This window comes from Peromyscus californicus, unplaced genomic scaffold, assembly GCF_007827085.1.
Source record: "Peromyscus californicus insignis strain IS unplaced genomic scaffold, ASM782708v3 Scaffold_3__1_contigs__length_106647218, whole genome shotgun sequence".
Classification (NCBI taxonomy): Eukaryota; Metazoa; Chordata; class Mammalia; order Rodentia; family Cricetidae; genus Peromyscus; species Peromyscus californicus.
This window is the reverse complement of record NW_026294551.1, coordinates 46,833,045-46,852,550: the sequence shown is the minus strand read 5'-3', so window position 1 is coordinate 46,852,550 and position 19,506 is coordinate 46,833,045. Positions and strand designations below refer to the sequence as shown.

The 19,506-nt window shown below is 44.6% G+C and overlaps 2 protein-coding genes across 3 annotated transcripts in view; one reads left to right on the top strand and one right to left on the bottom strand.

Annotated features, from left to right (window-relative positions):
* Positions 1 to 14,415, bottom strand: part of Vps53 (VPS53 subunit of GARP complex) — a 151,173-nt gene extending 136,758 nt beyond the window's left edge. Inside the window, exons 1-2 of the mRNA XM_052756010.1 lie at positions 14,212 to 14,415; positions 9,136 to 9,216 (exon numbers count right to left, since the gene is read on the bottom strand). Coding sequence (XP_052611970.1) covers positions 9,136 to 9,216; positions 14,212 to 14,298 — 168 coding nt within the window. The 5' untranslated portion in view covers positions 14,299 to 14,415. The remainder of the gene's footprint in view (positions 1 to 9,135; positions 9,217 to 14,211) is intronic.
* Positions 14,416 to 14,492: 77 nt separating this feature from the next.
* The window catches only part of Tlcd3a (TLC domain containing 3A), a 29,253-nt gene continuing 24,239 nt past the window's right edge, over positions 14,493 to 19,506 (top strand). Inside the window, exon 1 of one of the 2 annotated variants that reach the window (XM_052756013.1) lies at positions 14,493 to 14,789. The gene's annotated coding sequence lies outside the window, so the exon portion shown is untranslated. The remainder of the gene's footprint in view (positions 14,790 to 19,506) is intronic. The other variant, XM_052756012.1, reaches the window with a different exon arrangement.

Below are 19,506 nucleotides of genomic sequence, written 5' to 3'. Positions count from 1 at the left end.
AGCTTGCCCTGGAGACCCCCTGTCTCCACCTTCGGGGTGCTGAGACTGTAGGCAAGCCACCACGCCCAGTCTCTATGCAGGTGCTCGGGATCCAAACTCAGTCCCCACGCTTTCCCTCAGCAGTGAGTGCTGAGCCATCTCCCCAGCCCAGAGCTTTTGAGAACTAAGCAGTAGCTGATAGATGCACCCATTCTCTTCAAGTTTTCCTGGAACACGGCCACAGTGGTCAATTTCCGTGTCCACGGTTGCTTGTGGACCACAGCCGCAGAGTCTACAGTTGCTTGTGGACCACAGCGGCAGAGTTGGGAAGTTGTGACAGGCACTGCAAGGCCTATAAAGCTTACAAGACTGTCTGGATCTCCATGGGAAGTTTGCTAACACACAGTACATAAGGTGGTGGGCTTCATGTGGTGGTACACTCTTTCAGTTCCAGCATCAGGAGGCAAGCCAGGTGGGTCAAGGCTGGCCAGCACTACAAAGTAAGACCCTGTTTCAAAAAAAGAAAAAAATAAACTCCAGCAAAGAAAGGGGATGACTGAATATAGTTGTATGAAAATGTCTAGTTCTTCCTCACACAGCACTGTTGGGGAGAGCTGGAAACCAGCATAGGGACTGCACAACCCTACCGACGTGCTTCCAGAACAGGTAAAATTACTGCTCACCTTAGAAGCCAGGACTGTAGAAAGCCAAGAGGCCCTCTAAGGACAGCGTGTTAGTCCTCAAGGTCCTACTTGAGTAATGGCGCCCTTCAATTGGGAAAACTAACCAAGCTACTCAATATTTGTTTGCTAAAGCCGAGCATAATGGTACACACTTGTAATCCCAGCACTCAGGAGTTTGAGGCAGGAGGATCATGAGTTTGAGGCCAGTCTACTTAGTGAAACCCTTTCTCAAAGGAAAAAAAAAAAAAGAAAAATACAGTCTGGCATGGTGGTACACACCTTTAATCTCAGCATTCAAAGCAGAGATAGGTGAATCTGTGAATTTGAGGCCAGCCTGGTCTACAGAGTGAGTTCCAGGACAGCCAGGGTGGCAAGAGAAACCCTGTCTCAAACAAACAAACAAATTACATACCTCTCTATAGTTTACATTACAATTCACTAAGCAAATAAAGTTACTTTTATGAATGTAGACGTGGTAGGAAAATGTCTGGGAAGACCATATATTGTAACATGCCAGTGGCTGGAATCTATAAAATCTGAATTAGTAGCTTGAGGAAAAGAATAATTTCAAAGTTTCTTCTTTTTGCCTCTGAGCATTTGCCTACATTTTAATTCATCTATAATGACTGTCACAGAATAGGAACACATACAGACCTAGAGGAAATGTGGTGAAATGGTGCCCCCTGGTGGAAGACGGAAAGAATGATAATTTTCTAATTCCCTTTTCCTTTTCCCTAACAGAAACTTTTTCTCAGGAGGAACTATGCTAACAAATTGCTTCTGGCTCTCTGCTGACAGAAGGAAGCCAGAAACCTTCCACGACCAGACCTGAGATGCCACAGTAGCCTGTTCACATCTCTCCCTTTAAGCTAAGGTTTATTCTGAGTTTTCAGAAATCCAAGAGCAGTCAGTCAGAGAGAAGGTGAAATTCAGAAAAGAGAAGCTGCTTTAATGGGGAAATCCAACCCCACTGGGATGAATGTAGTCCTGCTCTGTTAGGTTAGTCCCTTCAAACTGGACTGGCTGTGATTTAGATCACCATCCATGCAGGAACAGCCGGTGAGTTGTCCAGGACCTCTGCAGCGCCAACTGCCTGGAGGGTGGCTCGGCAACCTCTTCAACCTCCCTTAGTGTCTAAAACAAAATGGGTGACAGTTCCTGGGATACTAACTCTGCGGGAACCCACTCTTAAAACAACAATCATGATTACGTGTGTGCGTGCGTGCGTGCGTGTGTGTGTGCGTGTGTGTGTGTGTGTGTGTGCGCGCGCGCGCGCGCGCGTGTGAGTGTGTGTGTTACTGTTGTTTTGGGACGGGGACTCACTGTATAACCCTGGCTGTCCTGGAATTCACTTTGTAGACCAGGCTAACCTTGAGCTCACAGCGATCTGCTGCCTCTGCCTCCTGAGTGCTGGGATTAAAAGTGTGCATATATTCTTTAAAATATTTTTATATTTTAATATATAATATTTGTTATATTTAATATATTTAAAGAATACATGTATTTTTTAAAATATTTTTTACATTATGTTTTTAAAATGCAGTTGCACATCTGTATAATTATTTTGGGTGATTCTTAGAAAACAAAGCTGTGGTTTAATCCTTCCTGTCTAAGGATTATCAAATTCAAGAAATGGTTGTATATATTCTTTAAAATTTGGGGGTGGGGTGGGGCGGTGGGAGGGTGGAAAGACAGCTCAGCAGTTAAGTGCACTTGCTATTCTTCCAGAAGATCTGAATTCAGTTCCCAGCACCATGTCAGGCACCTCATAATTGCCTGTAAATCCAGCTCAAGGGACTCTGACAACCTTTTCTAGCTCCTGCAGGCACCCGAGCACACACAGATACAGACACACATATACACAAAAATAAAAAATAAATTTTTTTTATTATGTTTCATTTGTGTGTGTGTGTGTTTGTGTGTGTACAAGCACCATGGCTTCAGGGCAAAGGTCAAAGGGCAGCTTGTGAGACTCTGTTCTCTTCTGTTATGTGGTCCTTAGACTTAGTGGCAGGTGCCTTTACCTGTCAAGCATTCTCATCAGCCCATGTATATCCTCTCTGTCTGTCTCTCTGTCTCTGTCTCTGTCTCTGTCTCTGTCTCTCTCTCTCTCTCACACACACACACACACACACACACACACACACACACACACACAAGGTTTTAAAAAATGTTTTAAAGCCTGGTTGTGGTAGTGCACACCTTTAATCCCAGCACTCGGGAGGCAGAGGCAGGAAGGTCTCTGAGTTAGAGGCCAGCCTGGTCTACAGAGTGAGTTCCAGGACGGGCAGGACTGTTTCACAGAGAAACTGTCTCAAAAAAATAAGCAACAAAAATTTAAATGTTAGTTAGACATGGCTCGGTGATTAAGAGCACTTGCTGCTCCTTCAGAGAACCCAGAGTTGGTTCCCAGCATTCACAGTGGTGGCTCCCACCATCTGTAGCTCTAGTTCCAGGGGATCCAACACCCTCTTCCAACACTGTCTTCTGGGTTCTGGGCACGGACACATGTGGTGTAGTTACATGCAGGCATAACACTCATATACATAAAATAAAAAATAAATTTTTTTCAAATTAGTATTTGAGAAAACTAGCAGTCAGGAATTTGTCATCACACCTTTCTAAATCAGGGATACTACCAAAATTAATATGATTTATATACCCACATATAATTATGTATATAGCATATATAATTATAAATTATAAGATTGTTTTAATTACAAATATAAAATAGTTATAAGGTATTTAAAATTGTTAGAACATATACATGACCAAAAATCTAGGCAGTAAGAGTGAGCAGTGAAATGCAGGCTTCCGCTTGCCCTGGGCCACCTGACCGCGGCTTCTCTACTTTCTCTGAGTAAAAGGCACACCCAAGGGTCGACTGCTCGTGCCTTCTCACTCAGCTGTATGCCTGGGAGGCCACTCCACACCAGTCCCCACTGACCGCACCACAGCATTCAAGCACCACCTCTTGAATTTGATAATCCTGAGACAGGAAGGTCTTGGTTAGACCTCAGCACTGTTCTCTAAGAATCACCCACAATAATTATGCAGATGTACAACTGCATTTATAAATCAGAGAGGGCCAGTGAGAGGGCTCAGCAGGTAAAAGAACTTGCTGTATAAGACTGGTGAGTTTGATTCCCAGACCCTACAGTGAATGGAGAGAACTAACTCCAAAAGCTGTCCCCTACCTCCATGAACGCACACACCATGGCACAAATAAATCTGCACACACACATGCACACAAGTATAAATAAAATAGCAAAGACGCGTAGACAAGGCCCATTGATAGAAAAAAAAGATTAGGTCATAAGGGCATATTTATCTGATGGTCCTTCCGCCACCCCTAGAGACAATGGACAGGCAGGTTAGGAGACTACAAAAACCTGGCAGTCCAAACATAAGGTTATCAAAAGAACAGAAAGAGGACTCAGGACATAGCTCAGTGGTAGAGCACTTGCCTAGCATGCATGAAGCCCTAGATTCAATCCCTAATTCATTCTCTCTCTCTCTCTCTCTCTCTCTCTCTCTCTCTCTCTCTCTCTCTCTCTCTCTCTCACTCACTCACTCAAAAATATCCTACCCTTCATTTGCTGATAGATTGACAGCTTTCCTTTGGACAAGCATGAGGGAGAGTACTAACATTTAGGGTGGTCAGTTCACAGAAATTCTTTTCCTTAACCCTCTGAGTCATATACTACCATCTTCCTCCAAGTTAAAATTTAGGAACTAGATTCTGACAGGACACATCTTTGTCTAAGGTTGTAGAGATCTGTTTGATCTATCTACAACCACGTTCTATCACTGAGCTACACTCCCAAGTCCTGCTACCTCTCTTCAATGGCTGACCTTCCTCTCCACCTGTGTCTGGTGGAGCGGACACACCCCACAGTTCAGTGCAGCCTATGATGTGGGAGTCTTCCCTGGAGCTGGAGGAAAGGCCTGTGGAATCCAGTGTCTGGACACGTCACCGGAAGCAGTACATCTTCTCTTTGACAACTACTAATCTGGTTTGACTGTAATGGGGCTGGACTGCTAAATGTTTCGACTATTAAAAAGCATTTCCTTCATTTTAATAATTCTTCAGGAAGGTGTAACTGCTGTGAGTATTACATCCTACTCTTCTCTCTATAAAAAGATGCTTTTTTAAGAAATAGACTAAAGTAATTTGTCACCTGGGCTTTGTTTGATCTTTTTTTCATTTTTTCTCTCTTCTTGATAATACTCAGAGCACCTTAAGGTCAGTAGAAATTCTTTTTTTGTAATTACTTTTTAGACATGGTTTTGCCATGAGACAAGGCTGGCCTTAAATTCATGACCCTCCTGTAGCAGGGTTACAGGTGTGTACCACAGTTAAAAAGTCAAAAAAGTTTGTTTAGTGATTTATTTAGTTTATTTATTTTATGTGTGTCTGCACATATGTATGTGTACCAGGTATGTGGTACCTGAAAAGGCTGTAAGAGGACACTGGAATGTGTGGAATTGGCATCTCAGATGGCTGTGTGGGTGCTGGGAATTGAACCTGGGTCCTCTACAAGAGCAGTGCTCTTAACAGCTGAGCATCTCTCCAGTGCCTTATTTAGGTTATTTTGAGTGTTGCAAGTAGGCCACGATGGTCTTACACTCTCTAAGTATCCACACTAGGCCTTGAACTCCTGATCCCTTTCCTCTAAGTGCTGGGATCACAAATGATACCATGCCCCACTAAGTTCTTTTTTCTGCCCCCAAATTTCTTGATTATGCATATTCTTTTCTTTTCCCCCTTTTCTTTTTTCCAGCATTAGAACTTGAACCTTGAGGCTGGAGAGATGACTCAGTGATTAGGAGCATTCACTGCTCTTCCAGAGGTTCTGAGTTCAATTCTCAGCACCCATATAGCAGCTCACAACCATCTATAATGGGGTCTGATGCTCTCTTCCGGCATAAAGGCATAATGCAGATAGAGCTCTCACACATAAAATATACAAATAAATAAAATTTATAAAAAAGATCTTTAACTTCTAACCTCACAAATACTAGACAAATGCCCTACCACTGAGCTATATTTCCAGTTTTTTGTTTTTTGTTTTTTTTTTGTTTTGTTTTGTTTCTCTTAAGCTAGGAGTCTTGCTAGGTTGCCCAAGCTGGTCATTAACTCCCAGACTCAAGCAATCAAGTGCTAGGATTATACTGGTTTTCATAAATTCTATAGCATCTCCTCTCAAACCTCCAGTAATGTTACAAATGATCCTCTAATTCACTACAAGGAAGCTAAAAGTGTTTTCCAGATCATGGTTAGCACAGCTGGCACATGTAGGGACCTCTATTAAGTACAGAAAGCTGAGATTCCCCTAGACTTGATGAAGGGGACACACCTGAGGATTTGTGGCCCCCACTCCAGTTGCAGAATCCACAGACATGCAAGCCACTCAAGAGAAATACAGCCCCATCGCCTCACTTACAATGCCACTAAACCTTCATATATAAACATCTTCGAAACAATCTAAATTTGAAATTATATTTTGTAGGCTCATGGTATATACAGATGGGTTTTGCCCAAGAGTTAAAAGAATTGATAAGGCTGGGCAGTGGTGGCGCACACCTTTAACCCCAGCACTGGGAGGCAGAGGCAGGTGAATCTCTTGTGAGTTTGAGGCCAGCCTGGTCTACAGAGCGAGATCCAGGACAGGTTCCAAAAGCTACATAGAGAAACCCTGTCTCGGAAAAAAAAAAAAAAAAAAAAAACTAAACAAACAAAAGAATTGATAAGTTAGGCCAATACTTCCTACTGCTTTTCCATGAAGATCCATGGGAATCTGGGCTGGTAGATGGCCGGCTAAGTATAACTCTAGGACCAGGAAAAGAGAGTGCGCCCTGACCCTGGGTTCTGCACTTTCTGACTTGCTGTAAGAAACGTAACTGCATACTATCATGCATATGGAAGCAGGATCAGATAAGACACAGAACTGAATCTGGAGAAAACAAATGCTTCACTTTAAAAGCATGTGTGCGCACGTGCATGTGTGCGGGTCTGTCTCTGTGTGTGTGTGTACACTCATTTCAGAAAGAGGTGAAGACCTGGCAGCTTCCTATGTAGTTTTCTAACACTGATTGTTTGTTTGTTTAGTTGACTTGGCATTCTTTCTGTTGTTGTTGTTGTTTTGAGACAGGGTCTGGCTGTCCTGAAACTTGCTATGTAGAGAAGACTGGCCTCAAATCACAGAGATCTTCCTGTCTTTGCCTCATGCATGCTGGGATTAAAGGTGTGCACCACCACCTCCCAGCAAGTCAGCATTTTTGATAAGCAGAAAGAGGCTACCTTAAGCTGGTTGTTACCAGGCCTCTATCACTAGCAAACCCCAACTCCCCTTCACAGAAATGTTGAGCAATGAAGGCTACTTACAAAACCTCCAAAAAGACAATCACACAGTGTAACATTTTTCAAATTTTATTTTAAAAATTAATGTATTTTTTAAAACTAGACTGTCAAACCAAAAAAAGAGAGAGAGAATTTGTTGTTAAAGTCAGGAAAAGATGGGACAATATTGGTAAGTTCAGTGTGAAGGTATGTTTGTTAGGATACCAACAGTGATGGGGAGGACGCACCACACTTCTGAATATCCACCCGATGGCCGCAAGTGGGCTGCCCATGGCCTACACTGCTCACACCCTCCTCTGACCCTGTTTACCACGGACACCTGCTCTTCCCCTTGCAACACGGAGAAAAGGTGCCAACACCTGCCAAGTGGAGCAGGCTACAACCAAAGTTTAACATCCTTAATGTATGTCTCATTCCTCAGGGAAGCCTCTGGATTCAGAACCCTGCTTGCACCACATCCAATACTGCATTTCAGTTGAGCATTCTGCATGTTTACTTATTGCTTGGCTCATTCTCCTCACCACCAAGGCCATCAACACAGTGGACAATCCATCGCTGCTAAATGTTTAGAATGCCTAGTGCAATCAATACCAGATCAATGCTAAATCTTAACAGTATATAAATGTAAGTGCTATGAAGAATTATCAAGGCAGACCGTAAGTTCTGAGATCATAAAGACTATCTCTGGTGGCTGACTCTTCATCTTCGAATCAACTTCTCTCCTCCAGCCTCACCAAATCAGGCAGAGTAGGCCCTTTTCTATTGAGGAAATGAATGGATGGATTTTATCTGCATAGGCCTCTACTTTCATCCCTTCAAGCACAAATCGGGGGGTCCATCTCAGGCTGTGATCTCTCCACCCAGCCTCTTCAAGGCTCTGAGCATTTCTCTGATGCTCTGCCGTATACTCATCACTTGTCCTCCAGCCTCCCACTTTTAGAGTGACCTTTTTCCTGTCTTCCTGTCTATCTCTGTCTAGAACAATGTTTCACAAGATGTCATAGGCCTGGTTCCTGTGTCTAGTAGGTCTTGGTGTAACAGAAACTGCCTAAGAGAGAACCTCCCTTTAGGTTCTTTCATAAGAGCCCTGTCCATGCCACCATGTTCGATGGCTACACATGCTCCCAGCAGATCGTCAGCCATTCTGGATCACTTCTTGTTGATTTCTTTCCTATCTTCTTTCTCACACTGCACTCCAGGAGACCAGGAACTAACCTGCTACACTGATCATTTCTCTCTAGTCTCTAACACAGTCCCATAGGTGACCGGGGAGTTGGACTGGCTGACTGGGAACTGGCCGAAAGCCCCTAGGTTTTATTTCCTAAGAAACCTCTCGTCTTTCCACTGAACTCTTCCTTCTGTCTCCTCCCTGCATTCAGCAGTGTCCCTTCTGCTTGGACCACACACACTCAGTGGCAAGGCTGCATTCCCGTGTATGCCCAGGACAGTGACTGACAGCACATGACAGGTACCCAGTAAACATCTGCTTAGTGAACAAATGAAAACCCCGAAGTCGGGCATGGTGGCACACATCTGTCACCCCAGTGCCAATGAGGCAGAGGCAAGAGGGTTATGCTGGCTATACAGTGAAGATCATGCTGGGCCATATCAGCCCTGTGTAGAAAGAGAGAGAGAGAGAAGGGGGACAGAGGGAGGGAAGGTGGGAGGGTGGGCCAAAGTCTACCCGGCCTTCCCTCAATTTTCCGGCTTCTAACTCTGAATTACTGTAAGAAAACCCCATCTAGGCAAACCACACAACAAGAGAACATAAACAAAATGTCTACAACCTTACACTCCAAATGCTGCGTGTAAGCTGGGGTTTACTCCCGCCTGCCTGGCTCCCACTTCCCCCTCCTATGTTGTAAGACCTCAACTCATACACAAAGTTCAGTGAGGTGGGAGGGAGACTCTCACAAACTAAAGGGACAAAATTTCTAATAATGTGCTCTGCGAACAAAGAACTCCATGCTGGCTCCATTGGCCAGCTGACCCAGTTCGTTACAGTGGGATTTGATTTGATTTAATGTCATTTGTTTGTCACAGCAATCACAACACACAGGGTAAGCTGGAAGCCACTGAGAAGAAGGAAACCTAAAGCTGTATACTTACTTGCTCTGTTGGGAACAGAGTGTTGATATACTCAACGGCATTGAAGTCAGCTTGATCGAGAGGATCTTGGCTTGGAAATACCTACATAAAAACAGGGGTAATTGATTAAAGCATCGCTTTGGACACCACGGATATACACAGGTCTGTTTTGGCTTTCTTGGTTTTGGTTCCAATTAGAAGGAACAGGACCAGCAGGATGACTCAGGGGCCAAGGTACTCGTCATGCAAGCCTAGCAACCTGAGTTGGATCCCCAGAATCCACTTCACAAAGTTGTCCTCTGACCTCCACGGACATGCTGTGACATGTGCACCCACACATCACATCACATATACACACAGAATAATACTAAAACAAGGGAATAACATTATAATAGGGGATTCAAAATTCAATCTATTAGACAATAGATTCTTGAAGACAAAACAAAAACAGAAAAATTCCTACTTTTTCATTCTCTCTCTTTTTTTTTTTTTTTTTTGGTTTTTCAAGACAGGGTTTCTCTGTGTAGCTTTGGTGCCTGTCCCGGATCTTGCACTGTAGACCAGGCTGGCCTTGAACTCACAGAGATCTGCCTGGCTCTGCCTCCGAAGTGCTGGGATTAAAGGCATGCGCTACCACTTTTTCACTCTATAATGCTTCACATATAATGGATCCTCAAGAAAATGTGGACACAGGAATGGAGGAGACAAGAGCAGAGAGCCACAAGAAGACAGAGGCCAAGGAGCACCAAGCAGCGCCGGCAGCCAGCAGAAGCAAGGTGCGCCAACACAGGAGTCTTCAGAGCAAGTGTGGGCCTGCAGACGCCACTTTCTCAAGTTGTTTGTTGTTTTGGCTTTTTGAGAGATAATCTTACTATGTAGCTCAGGCTCCCCTGCAACTCATTATATGGCCCAGGCTGGCCTTGAACTGGTCCTCCTGCCTTAGCCTCCCAAGTACTTGGATTACAGAGGTATGCCAGAATGCCTGGCTCCTGCTAATATTTTTGATTTAAGATTTTAGACTTCTAGCCGGGCTGTGGTGGAGCACGCCTTTAATCCCAGCACTCGGGAGGCAGAGCCAGGCGGATTGCAGTGAGTTCGAGGCCAGCTTGGTCTACAGAGCAAGATCCAGGACAGGCACCAAAACTACACAGAGAAACCCTGTCTCAAAAAAAAAAAAAAAAAAAAAAAAATAGGTAAGAGGATGGGTTATAAAAGGCTGGGACATGGTGTCCGCCTGGGAGATGGTGTGTGTGCATACATGTACCAGAGTGACTATGGAGGATCAGGAACTCAAGGTCAACTTCGGCTGCACAGTGAGTGAAGGCCTACACAAGACTACACAGGCGTGTGGGGGCAGAGACTGACAGGATTAGACTCAGCAGGTAAAATCACTTCCATCAAGCTTAAAGGCCTGACTTCAGTCCCTAGGTCCCACATGTTGCAGAAGAGAACTGACTTGAGTCTTGCAAGTTAGCCTCTAACTCTGTGGTGCACATGTATACATGTACACACACACACAGATGTAATAATTAAAACAACAACAACAAAAACAAAACAAAACAAAAAACCAGAAAAATCAGTGATCCCCTGGGTACTCAAGACATATATAACTCTGTAAAGTAATCTTCAGAGGAGCAGCCTTCCTATGAAATTTAAGGTTACAGAATCATGGCCAGTTGGTGGTGGCAGCGGTTGCATACGCCTGTGAGTTCGAGGCCGGCCTGGTCTACACAGTGAGTTCCAGTGCAGCCAGTGTTAATATTCTGATCCCACCCCTCAGGACCACCCTGTATCCTAACGTAAAAGTCTCTTTTTAAGGAAAAACTCTGCCTATTTCTCTCTCTCTCTCTCTCTCTCTCTCTCTCTCTCTCTCTCTCTCTCTCCCTCCCTCCCTCCCTCCCTCCCTCTTTCTATCTCTCTGCCTCTTTATCTCTTATTATAATAAACTCTCCACGTGGATGCATCATCTGGGTTGTGTATCACTGGCCACCACCATGTCCTGTATGGTATGCATCTGCCCAGCCCACAGCTACATCTTCTCAGCGTGTTTCCCTGCATGTGTGGGATACCCTCGGGGGTCCCCCTGCATAATAAAAAAATCATAACAGCAAGGGGTGCATGGAGAAACGCTGTCTCAAAAAACAAAGCAAAAAAGGAATCAGAGAGATGGCCCAGAGTTAAGAGCACTTGCTGCTCTTGTAGAGGACTTGGGTTCAGTTCTAAAACTCATACAGTAGCTCCTCGAAACTGCCTCTAACTCCTATTCCAGGGAGTCTTCTGGCCTTCAAGGGCTCCCAAATGTATGTGGCATACATAAACTCACTCAGACTCACACATAAACACAAAATAGTAAATAAGAAATTTTTTGATTTAAGAATAAAAATGAATGAATCAAAAAGTCTTCTAAGAAAGACAGAAGGAGGTTATTAGAGTTTATGGCTTCCATGATATAAACGGCAGGTGGAGGCAAAGTCAGTGAGAGATGAAGCTTAGTGTTTTATTTAAAAGCTTAGCATTTTCACTTTTGTACTGTCCACCTATGGTGGGAATACACCACACATACATGTGATTATACAATTAATTAAATGCCCTCAGCAGAGGGAGTGCTGGGAACAGGGCCTGCCATTGTGATCGGGTATGAGGAAGCTAGTGAATTATCCACTTCCTCTGACTGCTCCCAATTCCTTCATTCCTCTCTTCCTGCTCCTGGGCATTTAAGAGATTTCATCCCAGGCATTAAGAGATTTCACACAACACAGCCCTTGACTTACGATACTCATCCGGTGACACTTATAAAGAGAATGCCTGGCCCCAGCGTTGGCAGAGAAAACACTAGAGTTATCAGAAGACCTTTAGACACTGAATTTCATAGGCACTTTAAAGAATTTCAAGAGGAACATGGCTGTAGTGGTACTCACTTTATGCACTGCCTCTGGAACTCACCTCCGGGTAAAATGTGATTCTGTTATATCAACCCTTAACTTGATACTCTTTACAATAATGCTATTGTACAAGTACTTGCAGGATTTTTAGGATCTGGAACTATTAAAGAAAAAAATCTATATTCATCTTAACATCAAGTGTCTGCTGACTAAACCTTGAAAACTCGAGAATAGAAACTGTAGCAGGGCAGTGGTGGCACATGCCTTTAAGCCCAACACTCAGGAGGCAGAGGCAGGCAGATCTCTGAGTTCTGAGTTTGAGGCCAGCCTGATCTATAGAATGAGTTCCAGGACATCTAGGGCTACACAGAAAACTTGTCTTGAAAAAAAAATAAAAATAAAGAAAATGTATTATAACATGTGATAATAACAACAATGTGACATTCTGATATTTCCAATTCAAACAGTAACTGACTGTATTGTTTCTTCTATCAGAGTCCACATTTTCTGGCTGAAGGAAACAGATGCTGAAGGAGCATGGCCCCAGCACTTCAAGTTTTACCCAATGGGATATCAGCCTTGGGATGCAACAAATGTGGTTTATAGGAGCAAAGCTAACATCCCCCAAAAACACACAGAAAATCTATAAGTGGGAAAACATAAGCACTGTATTTAGTACAGTGGCAGACCCAAGGCTAATTATTAATGGTCAAGCTGGGTCTACCAAGCGAGTTCCAGGACAGCCAGGGCTACACGGAGAAGCTCTGTCTCAAAAATGCAAACAAAAAGTATTAATTGTCCACATATACTAATTAGTAGTAGTAGAATTAATGTTATTGGGCACACTTCCCCATAGTCATTAAGTGAGGCATACTCTTCCTTTTCTTTCTTTTGCACTGGTACTGGGGATTGAACCTAGATCCTCAGGCACATGAGACAAGTGCTTTAGCACTGAGCCATATCCCTAGCTCCTAATGTGCTTTTTCTTACATCATAGCCCCATGTTAATTCCTTAAAGGAAGATCTTTTTCCCTTTATTAAGAACAAAACCTATATGGGGCTTAAACAATTACTTCTAATACCTTTACCATAAATTTTAATATACTGGACAAGGGGATTTAGTCAAGAGAACTTCTTTTCGGGAAGCGAGGACTCCTAGGAATATTCACCAACATAACCCAAATAGCAGGAATTCTCAACCTTTTAACATTTTTACTGTATTTATGTGTGTGGGACCTATGTGTGTGTTGGGGAGGCGGGGGACGACGACACACGTGTATGTGTACAGGTCAGGAGTAGTTCGCTCCCTCTACTTTGAGGGTTCTCGGGCCACCAGGCTTGGTGGCAAAGTGCCTTTACTCACTGAACCGGCTCACTGGCCCACAACCTTTTAACTATGGTAAAGGTCTGTCTTAGTTTGCTTTCCATCGCTGTGATAACACGCCATGACAAAAAGTAACTTGGGAAGAAAAGAGTTGATTTGGCTTACAAGTGCATCATCAGGTGAAGCCAAAGCAGGGACTGGAGCAGAAACCATAAGGAACACTGTTTACTGGCTTGCTTTCCATGGCTTGCTCAGCTTGCTTTTCTATACAACCCAGGCCCAGCTGCCCAGGGTGGTACCTCGCTCGCACAGTGGGCGGGGCCGTTCTACATCATCAACCAAGAAAATGCCCTACTGACTTGCCCATGGGCCAATCCGATGGAAGCAATTCCTCAACGGAGGCTTCCTCTTCCCAGGTAACTCCAGCTTGTGCCAAATTCTCCTTTCTCCTTCTCCGCCTCCCTCGCCAGCATAAGAGCCATTTTCCCAGTATGACACTCCCCCCGCCCCCAATGACACCACTTGCTTCCGGAATGAAAGTCTCCCGCTGCCAATTCCAAGGGCTTAACGTGAGAAACGGGAGAAGTAGCACTAGTTTGGAAAATGAATGAGGTCTCACAATCTCCCATAATTTGAATTATCCAGTCACAGGGGTTCTCCTAGGTTCATCCCGTCCAAAAAGCACAGCATCTCGGCCCAAACCCAGCAGGGCGTGACAACCTGAGCCTAGAGAGGACAACCGAGCCTAGAGCTCGGTCCATGAGCTGAGAAACCCATTCCCACCTCCACCAAAATCCAGACCCCTCTGCGCACCAGGAGAAGGTGGGTTCCGCCCGGACCCAGAGCTGCCCCCTCCTCCGGAGCTCCCTCCTGAGGGGGTGGAGCGCTCACCTGCTCGATAGCTAGCTGCACCTCAGGCGTGAGCTGCAGCACGGCCTCCAGCTCCTCTACGAACTCCAGTTCCTCCTCCTCCATCATCCTGCCGCTCAGCCCCGACGCCCCGCTCCAACCCTGCTCCTGCGCTGTCACCAGGACCCCAGAACTGCAACCCACCAGGTTCAGCGCTCGAGAAAGCCGCTATTCTAACAGCTAGCCCGGCACTTCCGGAGAGCCGGGCACTTCCGGGAACCGGGGGACTCTGGGATAGCGGAGGACTGACCTCTGGAGGCATGGCTGTCAAATCCCAGGATTATCATCAGACAACCCTTAACCACAGGTTCCCTGGTCGCCCGCCCGTAGCCAATCCTTAAATCGACGGAGGCCCTCTCCACCTCACCCATGGCGCGTCCCCCCACCGGCGCCTATGTGTGGCGGGAGCGCCCCAGAAAGCGGCAGCCCCCGACAGTGTCGCGACGGATGGGCAGCAAGTCCCGGGGGCTGCGAAGCTAACGTGCCACCGCTCGTTGGGCCCCCTTGGTAAGGGCTATGTGTCCCCCGCTCTGCCATCGGGAGTGAAATGACCCCAGCTGGTAAGTGGCAGTGTTGCCAAGGACATTTGAAGGTTGGGAAAGCGCCTGTTCCTTAGATAAGGATCCACTGGGCAGAGTTGTCTGAAGCCTCCTTGCTAGGCTGGGGGTTGAGGGAACGAAGCGACCCAACGTTGGGAAGTGCTTTTTGAGACCTAATAATATCCGGGCTGTACATCCATCCGTGTTTACACTCTTGATAAGCCTATGATCTTGAACAAAGTACTCTGATCTGCCCTGCTTACGCTACATTAGATGGGGTGAGCATTAAATATTGGAAGTATTATGCAAATTTCAGCTGGTAGTACAGGAAATGTTAGGATGTCTAGCCTCGTACATCACAAAGAGAGGAGCCAGATCACCCTGTGGAACCACTTTTCCAGTATGACCTGGAACAATGAGGGAGTTGCAGCCAAGGGAAGGTTGCCTTACCAGTTCAACATTGTGAAACCCTGGACAGAGGGAGCTCTGGCCCTGCTGAACTTATATTATTTTTTGAAGTTGCTTCAGTAATATTATATATAATATTATATATAATTTGCTCTATTTCATTTAAAAAACATTGCAGTGTTGGGGATGAAACTTTATTTAGTTTGCAAAGAAAGAAATTGTGTGAGCAATATAATTTTTAGCACCAAAGAAATGCATAAAAGTATAAATTGCAGGAGGAGAGTGGGGGATCAGCAAGACGGCTCAGCCAGAACACTTGCGCCCAAGCCCCATGCCTGAATTCATCCCAGAACCCACATGGTGGAAAGAGAGCCCTGACTCTCACAAGTTGTCCTCCACACATTTGGCACATACATATATATTATTGACTCATAAAATTATGGTTTTTATTATTATTTAATGACATGGGAATGTACACACAATGTATTTCAGAAAGTAGAATATATATTTCTGAAAGCAATATTGGCTGGTTGTAATGGCACTAGCCTATAATCTCAGCACTTGGAAGACTGCAGCTGGAGGACAGGAGGTTAAGGCTGGCTTCAGCCACATAGTGAGTTTGAGGCCAGCCTGGACTACGTGAGACCCCGTCTCAACCAAAAGTCAATGACAAGGGAATATTTTTTCTGCTTTTTTCCCATATGTCTGCAATGAACATACAGTATTATCAGAAATTGTAGGTGCCAGCTTTTATTATTAGAAAATATAGGTGCCAGCTGGAAGTGGTAGCACATGCCTGCAGATACCAGTACTCTGGAAACTGAGGTAGAAAGATGGAGAGTTTGAGGCCAGATGAACTATGTGGTGAAACTGTCTCAAAAATCAGCAGTTAAAAGTGTTTTCTGTTCTTCTAGAGGATCCAGGATCCAAGTTCAGTTCCCAGTACCTTAATTGAGCAGCTCACAACCACATATAACTCCAGCTCCAAAGCATAAAACATCCTCTTCTGGCCTCCAAGAGCTCCCACAAACACAAGGCAGACATACACACATATACATAATTAAATAATAAAGGGGCTAGGTCTGAGTTGGTTGGGGGTATCAGAACATGCTTTTAATCCCAGCACTTGGGAGGCAGAGACAGGAGGATCTCTGTGAGTTTGAGGCCAGCCTGGTCTACAGATTGAGTTCCAGGACAGCCAGGGCTACACAGTGAAACCCTATCTTCAAAAAAATAAAAATAAAATAAAGGGGTTAAAGAGATGGCTCAGCAGTTAGGAACATTGGCTGCTCTCCCAGAGGAGCTGAATTCAAGTCCCAGTACCCACATGGCAGCTCACAGTGGTCTGTAACTCCAGTTCCAAGGGATCCAGCACCCTTTTATGGCTTCCTTGGACACCAGGCATGCACATGGTATACAGATGTACATGCAGGCAAAACACCCATACACATAAAATTAAGAAATTTTTAAAAAAATAAGATAAAACAAAAAGAGAGATGAAAGGAGATACAAGGGAGTGGAACGAGAAAGGAAACCACGTGTACCATTCCTAAAGGAAAATAGTTTTATCTATTGTTTTATTTTTCTATTGTAAATTATTTCTCATTTGCATACAGTAAAATCAGCCCTCTCCAGTTTCCAATGCCATGAGTTTTGATAAATGCATATAGTCATGTAAGCACACCACAATCCAGTTAGGACATTGCCATAATCCCCCTATTTTTCTTCACATCCACTCTATTATCTGGAAACCACTGGCCTGAGTTTTAGTCTTAGAGTTCTGACTTTTCCAGAATGTCATATAAATTCCACATAAATGGAATCATACTGCATGTCACCTTTTGAGTCTTTCTTCTCTCACCTAGCATCATGGATTTGTGATTCATCCATGTCATTACTCGTATCATCAGTTCGTTTCTTGCTGTGCAGTACTCCGTTGATTTGTTTATCTCCTCACTGACTGGAAAACATTTGAGTTGTTTTCAGTCTGAGGAGTTGTGAATAAAGCTGCTATAAACATTCCTGTCTACATTTTTGTGTAAGTTTTCCGTTCACTGAGGTGTATACCCAGACGTAAGATTGCTAAGTGGGCTGGGCGGTGGTGCCACATGCCTTTAATCCCAGCACTCCAGAGGCAGAGAGAGCCAGGTGGATCTCTGTGAGTTTGAGGCCAGCCTGGTCTACAAAGCGAGTTCCAGGATAGCTCCAAACCTACACAGAGAAACTCTGTCGCAGAAAAAAAAAAAGGTCACTAAGTGGTATGATCTGTGTTTATAATTATAAGCAAGAGTACTATGTTCACATTATTCCTGACAATGTTTAAGAGTTTCGGATACTCAGAGAGTTTCTTTTTAATGATGATAATAGCTAATGTCTCCTAATGCTTACTATATGTCATGCACATACCAAGCACACTGCATACCTTGACTCTTAATCCACAGCAATTCTGAAGTTTGTAATTACTATAATCCCAATTTAACAGTTGAGGGAGTGGAGAGCTGGTTCAAACAAACAAAACCACCTCAATCCTCTGGCTAAGTGTTTCTGTCACTCATTCAATAACCATATTCAACACCTGTTCCTCCGGGTGACAGGCAGCTAGGCTGGGTGCTGAGTTCAGCAAAGAACCAGATACACCAAATGCCTGCCACCACAGGAGATAGTGTTCATACAAATAAAGATGTAATTGTGATAGGTCCAAAGCCAGACAAGGACAGTGCACCCTGGGAGATGTACTAAGAGATCGTGGGTGTGGACGCCGCTGGGGAAGCTTTCTCTTGGGAAGTGATCTTTAAGCTGCAGCAACGCGGAAGGGATGACAAACCGAAGTAACAGTGTGTCAGAGCCAGGAAGAGAGGGCCTGGCTAGGATGCGGGGTTGTGAAAGTCAAGGGCAGAGTGGTACAAGCAAAGGCTAGAGAACTGGCTGGAGCCAGATGCTTTGGTGTCGAGAGTTGCCATAAGGAAAAGGATAGCTTTTGAGGAAGGACCAGAGGCAGAGGAGTGGTGACGCCAGGTTCATTGCTGTCACCAGCAGCTGCTCCCTGTTTTCCTTCCTCTGTTAGGGAGCTGCCTGGATTGTCTCGGGGAATCTAGAAGCATGTCCAGTCCAGATTCACACTGTCTGGTTCTTGCTGCTTGTCCTTTGTGTCTGTTGTCAGTGGTCGCTGTCTGCTACCACTTGAGACCGTTCTTCCTTCTGAAGCTCCCAACTCCAATATTAATAATAATATTCGTGTAAGCTCAGCTTAGGGGATTTGTACAGTACACAAAACCTGTAGGCTGCTTAAAAGAGTCCAGGGAGACACTAGTTTAAAAACTGCATTGTGACTGGCTTGATGGCTTGGCGGGAAAGACCCTTGCCACTGCGCCTAATGACCCGAGTCCCTGACACCCACAGGGTAAAAAGGAGAAAACCAAATCCCACAACTTTCCTCCACCTCACTCTTACATTTCTTCAGAGACACACTGCACACAGTTCCCTGATGGCCTGCTAACCCACTGGGTAGGGGCTCAGCATGCAATTCAGGGAGCTCAAGTTGCCATCTTCTCACACACACACACACACAATAAATAAATGTAACAAGAAACTTGTTTTAAAGACGAATTAGGATAAGTAATGATAGGCCAAGCTATTTATAATAAGCAAAAAAAGAAATACCTTTGGCTGGAGAAAAACAGATGATATGACTTTAATGTAAATACGGTGTGGAAGTTTATAGATGAGAGAGATTTGTATATGAAAATGAGCTTGTGATAGTCTCACAAATGAACTGGGCTTTTAAAAACCATTTCCTGATATTCTGTGGTATGGGGTACAGGTGATACAAGGTATTATAGAGAACTTACTTAATATTGTGAAATCCCACACATAAGGCATGCATCCAGTCTCTAATGCTTGGAAGTAAAGGAGCTGGGGACGTAGCTCAGCCGGTGCACGAAGCCCTGGGTTTGATTCCTAGCACAGCATACCCTGGGTGTGCCGATCCATGACTGCAATCCCAGCATTTGGGAACTGGAAGCAGGGGGATTAGAAGTTAAAGGTCACCCTCAGCTACATATTGAATTTGAAGTCAGTCTAGGATCCATAAGACAATCAATAAATGAAGCAAAACTTCAATAAAGCAAGCAAAATCTTGAGGAACATGCCCTTTGACAGGTGACTGGAAGCTAGGTGTGGTGGCACACACCTGTAACCTCGGTCAGAACTTGGGAGGTTCAGGAAGGATGACGGCAATTTGAGCTTCATCCTATTTCAAAAGAAACAGATAAATAAAAGGAGTGGTCTAGCAGGCTGTGAGGGAACTGTGTGTGGTCCATCTCTGAGGAAA